This window comes from Kryptolebias marmoratus, linkage group LG17 (assembly GCF_001649575.2).
Source record: "Kryptolebias marmoratus isolate JLee-2015 linkage group LG17, ASM164957v2, whole genome shotgun sequence".
Lineage (NCBI taxonomy): Eukaryota > Metazoa > Chordata > Actinopteri > Cyprinodontiformes > Rivulidae > Kryptolebias > Kryptolebias marmoratus.
This window is the reverse complement of record NC_051446.1, coordinates 26,606,531-26,614,677: the sequence shown is the minus strand read 5'-3', so window position 1 is coordinate 26,614,677 and position 8,147 is coordinate 26,606,531. Positions and strand designations below refer to the sequence as shown.

Here is an 8,147-nt window from a genome sequence, read left to right as displayed (position 1 = left end):
GGAACCAGGTTCTGCTGGGTCAGGAGCTGGAACCAGGTTCTGCTGGGTCAGGAGCTGGAACCAGGTTCTGTTGGGTCAGGATCTGGACCCAGGTTCTGTTGGGTCAGGATCTGGACCCAGGTTCTGATGGGTCAGGATCTGGACCCAGGTTCTGCTGAATAAATGATGACTCGGTGGAATCAGTTTTTGTTCAGGTCCGATTTGGGTCATGTAGAACCTGGTACAGAGGTCCTGCTTCCTACAGCCCTAGAAGTGATGGAGGAGGACTTCATCGTCTGTGGAGATGTTGAGTCTCCTCTTCGGTGGACCTGATGAAGCGTTAGCGTCACTCTCAGGTCAGCGTGGACGCCGCTCTCCTTCCTCACCTTAAGGTAACGATAAATTGCCACCACGGTCATGAGTGCGATGCTGGCCGACCGGTTGGAAAACATCAGGAAGAGGTTGATCCGGCACATGCCGTCTCCGAACACCCAGTGACCCCTGAGCAAGGCATCGATCCTCAGCAGCAGGCTGACCAGAGCCAGGAAGTCAGCGATGACCAGGTTGAAGAGGAACAGGGCGTTGGGGTTCCAGGCCTTCAGTTTGAAGCAGAAGATCCACAGGGCCATCAGATTTCCCAGCAGCCCCAGGATGACGTCCACGATGAGGACCGGAGGCATGATCACACCCTCCAGCTGGATGCCCACCGGGGGGCAGCCCCCACCTCCACCAGGAGCTGGGGGCATCAGGGTGGAAACTGTGGTAAAGTTGCCTTCTGGGGCCATTTTCACAGAAAGGACAAGATTATTTTTATGAGTTAGAATAAAAATAGCTGTGGTTGTAAAGGAATATGGAGGAAATCTGGTGTCATCAAACTAAAGAAAGTTTAGAAATTCAGGAAACCCCAACTTCCTCTTTTGTCCTCTTCTGCTTTTCTCTGTTGCAACAAGTCTGTGTTAAAACAAAGAAAAAAGTCTCAGCAAAGAATAACTTTTCAGTTTGAAATAATAAACATCCATCAGTTCTTTAATGACTTTCAGAACATCTCAAAAGATTCTTTTAACCAAAAAAAAGCAACAGTAAGATTATTTTCTCATGTATTAATTTAAAATGTAAAGATGAAAACAAATACTTTAAGGCTTTGATTAGAAACAGAACAGAGCATTTTCTCACATTTACACTCTTCTAAATTTATAAAAAGTTCACCGAACATGAAAATGTTTTTTATTTAACAGAAATAAGATCTGTTAGTGTTTCTCCTCCAGGACTCACCTGTCAGCCTTTTTATTCATGAAGCGCTGAAGAAACGGAGGCAAAAGCAGAATTTTCTGCTGGATTTATAGTTTTTACCGGAGGAAGTTCCTGTTGTTGCTTCACTCGAGGAAGAACAGCATGTAAAAACACGGAGTGACGAATCCGTTTCACAAGATGTTTCACAAACCCAGCAGGTCACCAACCCAACAGAAACCTGTGTGGTTCCTGTTCTATGATTCTAATCTGTGATCAGACCTTCTGTTTCAGACCCTGCTTTATGTTAGTCCTGGTCTGAACATCATGGTTCACCAAGGAAATGGTAATTAAATAATTGTGGCTCAGGTCTGGCTGTTAGCGGACTGTTTTACCTGCCTGGTTCTGTTTCCAGCAGGTAAATTCTGAAGCTGTACAGATGTGTGGTTTTCACCTGGCGTGCTTCAGGGTCAAAGTTCATGTAAAGCCCTCTGAGGTCAACATTTGACCGTCGACTTTGAGGAAAGTTAAATGAAAGTTTACAGGAATCAGCAGATTTTGGATTTCTGAGACTCTTGATGGAAACTTTTCAGCTTCTGTTGCTTCAGTCGTGAACCTTTGAGTGACTCACCCTCATTCTGCTTCATGTGTCAGATTTATGACTCATCGGGTTTTAAATTAATGCCTCACTCATGTTTTAAACTGAGATCATCCTCATGGAGTTGGTCAGATCCTACAGAAAACATCTGTTAGAGCTCAGAGTATGAGTTGGTAGTGACTCTCAGCTACTACCACACCAAGTGTTAGCTCAGTATTTCTAATCATCACTGAATTCAAGTCATTCTTGTGTCGGCTTGATTAGCTGAGGCGACCATCTTGAATCAGATTGACCCTCAAGTTAATCAGCTGCAGATGTTCATCCAGTACTTCCTTTCTGAGAGTTTCAATTTGTCCACTGGTTTAAGAGATATTTTGCTAACAGACAGAAGCATGGCAGCAGCAGGTGATAAAGAGAGAAAAATGTTTCATCGTGTTTCTCTGTTATTATACAGCCTTGATCATCCAGTATATTCCAATTTAAATAAAGTTTTTCTGCCAAAGCAGCCCATCGATCAGATCAGTAATTAGACGGCCCCTGACAGCTCCTAAGCATGACTCAGCATGTTTGTGTCAGGAAAAAGTCTTAATTTAGGAGAATCTTCGTGCAGCTTTTCTTCTTCATGCGTCTTCCTCTGCGTGTGTGTGTGTGTGAGAGTGTGTGTGTGGGTGTGTGTGTGCGTGTGTGCGTGTGTGCGTGTGTGCGCGCGCGCGTGTGTGTGAGACTGACGGGTATCAGGATGGATTAAAGGTAAGCGCGCGTCTCCCTGTCGGACCGGATTCTCATCCATCCCTCTGCGGTCCGCTCGGTGCACCGACCCGGTTTGAACCGCCACTGCTGTCTCCTCTCATCCGTCTCACGTGCACGTGTGTGTGTGTGGACAGTTTCCCTGCTCTCACACACCGAGGTGCGATGCCATTCCTCCCTCAGGACGCGGAGCGGTTCGATGGGTTGTCTCTGCTGTACTGGTGAGTCCGCTCCTTCCTTCCTTCCTGTTGATCATTACAGGCAGAGGGGGACTCCGCGGACCCCCCTGGACCCCCTGGACCCCTCCGGTCCTTGTTTTTGTCTTCCATGTGGGTCAGGACTCAGAGGTGGATCAGATTACCCGCCTGTTCAGTGACAGATGCCTCGGACTTTAAGTCCACATGATGCGTGTGCGCGGTTCTGGGTCACGCATGTTTTTAATGTGAATTCCTGTCCCGCGTGTCCTCTCCTCCTTCAGCAGGTTTTTACAGGATCAGGTCTGGTCTGATTCCTGGTTTAAACTGAGCTTAAAGCTGCTGTCAGGTGGATTCATCTGTGCTCAGGTTCTGATCCTCAGACAGGAGCTCCTTCATCAGAACCATCAGAACCATCAGTCAGAGGGCTGTCTTCACCAGTCTCTGCTGCAGGTCAGGTGTAGCTTCCAGACAGAATTCTCTCCAGAACATCAGGAACCCCCATCCCGTCTGAGCCTGAGGAGCCTGAGGACCTCCAGGCTCCAGAGAAGGTGAAGCTGAAACCTTTGGACCAAGATCAGTGAAACATGATGCAGGTGGAGCCGTTCGGATCAGACCTGGAAAAGAACTGCTCACAATCTGCTCCTGTGATGGGGAGGACTTTCAGCCACTACCACACCAAACCTGTAAAACTGGCTGAATTGTAGACATTTGTGTTCGCTTGCTGTGGCAGCCATCTTGAATTGGATTGACTCCAAAAGTTAATGAGTTGAAAACTTACATCCAATAATTGTTCTCTGAAAGTTTTATTAAAATCCATCCTAAGAACACACACAGGCACCAACAAAAGCATCATCACCCACCTGCTACAGGTAAAAGAAGAGCAATAACAAGTTTAAAGGAGCAACGCAGAGGACAACAAACTCCAAGTGACAACTAAAACTCTCTCCATCCCCCACAAGATCCCAGAATACTGTTCTCCCTCCCAGGGCTGAGAGAACTCAGCTGTTCTCTCCGTCCTGGGTTGGGAGTTCTTGCAGCACATCAACACATCAGCATGGGGTCTCCGTTGTGCAGAGAAGTTTCTGATGGCGTGGAAGTTTGAGTTTGACTTTCTTGTGAATTCTGAAATGACCAGAACGAACCTTGTTCTTATTCTTGCCTCCCTGAGAAAACAAAGTTTAGTTGAGTTGAGCTGGGAGCGTTCAGTATCTGCTGGGGATTGCTGAGTGGCAGCAGCTGGGCTGATTGACAGATGGGAGGCAGGTGTGCAACAAGCTGCAGACAGGAACACAAAGAGCTGGGAACACTAGGACCCACCAGAAACCAACCAAGAAAAAATGGGATTTAAAAAGGGAGACAAAAAAAGCTAAAACCAACTGAAACTACCATCATCACAGCAGTGATAAATAAGGAACAGAACTTGTGTTTCCATGTTTCCATATTTGAGCAGTTCAGTGTTCATCCAGGCTAGGCTAACAGCTAGCCAAACAAGGACCTGATATTTATCATTTTTCAGGTTTAAAGACCGCTCTCTCTCAGAAACAGCATACTGTTGGGAAAGAACGCTACATTAGCTGACTGCAAACCTTTGTTGCTGTTTTCTGAACCGAACAACACTCACGTTGCTGCGTTGTGTGACGAGTGTTGACAGAATGTGTATTTGCAGATAAATGTTGCACCTCTTTAATCAGAGCAACAAACTCTAAAAAGACTAGAAACCTTCACCTGTGAGCACAATGCGTTTCCTTTAATACATCAGTTATTTTCTGGCATGAGTCTGAAAAGCTGAGAGCTGTGTGACCTCAGACGATCTGTCAGCTCACGGATCAATCTGCACGGAAACTCATGGTTTTATTCAACACTTCAGCATACGGGCGGCAGCAGACAGGAGGAGATTAAATATGCAAACAGTAATCCTCAGAAGCTGCAGCTCTCTCCTCTTCCTCCTAAAAACACCTTTTTTTCTGCACTACTTTCCCTCTTTATCTAAAATCCTTGAAAAAAATCACTTTCAAACAAATTTAAAGAGCAATGATCTCTGTGATGAGTTTCAGTCAGGATGTTGAGACATTATTGTGCTGAAACTGCCTTAATTAAAGTAAGGAAAGATCTTTATACCACTTCTAACACTGGCTTGGTTCTGCCTTTGACACCACTGACCATGAGAAGCTCCTTCATGGGCTCTAACACCTTCAGGATGGAAGGTACAGCCTCAGCCTCCTTCCAGGAATGGGCCTTGAATTTGTTTTTAATCGTGTACTTTCTTGTTTCCATGTTAAGTCCCGGTCTGCAGACTTCTGGATCTTCTGCTTGAAGGATAAAGTTTAGGAGACAGAGTTGAAGGTGTGAGGCAGCAGGGGGGAAATTTACCTGCCTGTAAAGTTTGCTGACAGTCGAGTACCTAAAGGTGCAGAGCAGCAGGTATCATTTGAAAAGGTGTAACAACAGAAACAGAACAGGAAACAAGGACCTGACCATGAATGAGTAAAACCATGGAGCTTAAATCTACTGAGAGGGTTGTTCAACAAGTGGAAGCAGGTGAGTAAATTACAAACTGCTGACAGGTGAGCGTGACAAGGCCAGACAGAGGAGCTGAGGGAAACCGAGCAGGAGCATTAAGAGTCTAATAAACTGAAAAAGACAGAAAATAACAGGTGCAGAAAGACACTGATACACAAGCTGCTGAAAAGACAGAAAAGACTAACCAAACCGTCCGTCCTGCCTGATTCCTGATTCCTGAACACGTCCTGCAGGGGAGCACCCAGGATTCGTTCTGTTGACCTTCTAAAAAAACTACAAACATTGATATCAGGTGTTTAAACTTTAAATTATACCTGTGGGTTTTTATATCAGATTTAGTTTGATCCCACCTGAAGCCCAATCATGTGAACCGGGCCTGTTGTTTGAAAACCTGATGCGTTTCGCTTCGTGCTGAGTTGTGTCACCGTGTCTCCGTGGGCCTCGGCCCGGCTGTGTGATGGTAATGATTTGTGTCAGGTAGTGCAGATTATCAGGCATTAAGTGCTCAGTTTAATTGCTGCTCCGTGTTCCAGCAGTCGGCATCAGTTGGAAACGGTTGTTGTTTTTGTATTTGATTCAGAAAACTGCTGCAGCTTTAAAAATATTTAAAAAGAGGAATCTGTTTGACTCGGGACTGAAGAGGATGAAATCACAGGACTAAGAACACCCTGCACGTCAGAAAGATTTCCTTCAAGAATCCAAACGGATCTAATGAATCTGTCCTCATGGGTCCGTTTAAATCCAGACCAGATCTGATCCAGTTATTTAGTTCTCAGAGCTGCTGAGGCTAATGAGCCTCCAGACTATTTAAATCCTCTGCAAATGTCCTCTTCTTTTCTTTATTTGTGCCTTAATTTATTACTAATACTGTAATCTCAGAGGGTCTCTTCAAAATAAGAGTCTGTTTTTGTTGCAGCTTAGAGGAAGTTCTGACTTCCTGTTGGACTTCAGAACAGAAAGATGATGGATGTTGGGTCTGCTTTGGTTTATTCAGCAGCTCTGCAGCTCCTGTTCTGTCTCATGAAACATTTGTTGTGGAACAAAAGTCTGCTGCATTCAGGGATAACTGGGAACAAGTGAAAATCCTAAACTCATTTTTTAAAAATCAGATTTTATTTTGAAGTTCTTGCTTGTTTTTTAAAGTTTGTCCAGTTTGATTTTCAGTCTCCAGAAAGTGAAACAGATGCATGAGTTCATGGATCTTTGTGCAGGAAACGTGGTTGGTGGCTGCTCCTTAGGATGGATTATGTTATTATTTCTAATTAAGCCTCTTCAGAGAGATCAAAGTGACCTCAACTTCACTTCCCATAATCCTTTTCACCACACACGGCGCCTGCAGACCGGTTCTGAGAGCCGCCCTGATTTACCAGGACTCAAACACATCATCCTGAATCTCTGAGGGAAACATTTCTTTGGTATTCCAGAAGAAGTCAAACAGTTTTTAAAGGTTTGAAGGAAATATTCAGACAGGAAAAACTGAACCCCGCCCCCGCACACACACACACACACACACACACACACAAACCAATATGGAGGTTCATTCAAAGTGGGAAGGAGGGTTTATCAGAAATTAACTTTTTAGAGCGTTATTACTTAATTTGTTGTCGTCTAAACCTTTGTTTTTTTGTTTTATTGAAGTTGATTTTTCATTTTTTACCCTGTAAAGCACTTTGGTGAACTATGGTTGGATCTAAATAAAATCATTTTAACTTTGAACGTAGGAGTGTCAGGTTTGTGGCCGAGATGGACCCAGGAAATGCAAACTGGCACCAAGAGCTCAAGGTGAAATTAAAACATTTATTTAAAGAGAACAAAATGCTGGCATGGCAGCCAAACCCAAAGAAAGCAACAAAGAGCCCCAGACTGTGTGCATGAGCAACAAGGAGCCAGCAGAGGTGAGGTGCAGAGGAACAGAATACATCGGCTGGGGCTGATGGGGAATTGGACACAGGTGAGTGATTACAAACCAGGAACAGGTGCAGATGGGGAACATACTGACTGAGGGCTCTGGTTCTGAGCTGCTTTCTGAACGGATCAGAAGACGCTGCTGGTTCCGCTCCTCCTGCACACAGAACATACAGAACCTTTGTGTAGCTTTAGGACTGAATGTGTGGCCCGGTTCTGGATGTGAGGTTCCTGTTCTGAATCCAGGATGGGTCAGTCCAGTCAGTGTCTGCTGACATCACACTCATAGGTCTGAGTGACACCGTGTGGTTCTGCTGCCTCGTTAAACCGAGCCGGGGGACAGAACATCACGTTAAACACATCTTTAATCTGCCCTCCCTCTGCAGGAACCGCCGCTTGTTCCTTTGATTATTCTGAGCCTCCTAACATCCGGGTCAGTCCTGGTTCAGCCGTTCGGGAGGAGACAGATATTATTGGTTGCATGTGGCCAGCTGCAGGGGGGAGGGGGACAATAACAAAATCCTGGGATGATTTGATTATTCAGGGCTGCGGCGCTCTGAGGACAGAGAGGCTTTGTGCTCGGGACGGGATGCTGACATGTTTCTGATCCCGCCGGGTTTCTGTTCGTCTCCAGGACCATCATGGGCCCTCACGGCATCAGCAGAGCCGTCCAGAGGCTGGAGTTCTCCGACTGTAAGAAGGGACTGGGTGAGTGTCTGACCCCTGACCTCAGAGGGAATCCGCTCAGTGTGAAGGATTCCTGACCAATCAGAGCTCTTCTCTCAGGGGTGAAAGTGATCGGAGGTTACAGAGAGCTGACCGGGGAAGACTTTGGGATCTTCATCAAGAGGGTGATCGCAGGAGGCCTGGCTGCTGTGGATGGTACGGTTCTGTCTGTCTGTCTGTCTGTCTGTCTGTCTGTCTGTCTGTCTGTCTTCACCTGCCTGTCTGTCTGTCTGTCTGTCTGTCTGTCT

General features: G+C 45.8%; 1 protein-coding gene across 1 annotated transcript in view; it reads right to left on the bottom strand.

Moving 5' to 3' along the window:
- Positions 1-1,392, bottom strand: part of LOC108228980 (hydroxycarboxylic acid receptor 2-like) — a 3,976-nt gene extending 2,584 nt beyond the window's left edge. Inside the window, exons 1-2 of the mRNA XM_017404621.3 lie at positions 1,252-1,392; positions 366-930 (exon numbers count right to left, since the gene is read on the bottom strand). Coding sequence (XP_017260110.1) covers positions 366-764 — 399 coding nt within the window. The 5' untranslated portion in view covers positions 765-930; positions 1,252-1,392. The remainder of the gene's footprint in view (positions 1-365; positions 931-1,251) is intronic.
- Between the last annotated feature and the right edge of the window lie 6,755 nt (positions 1,393-8,147).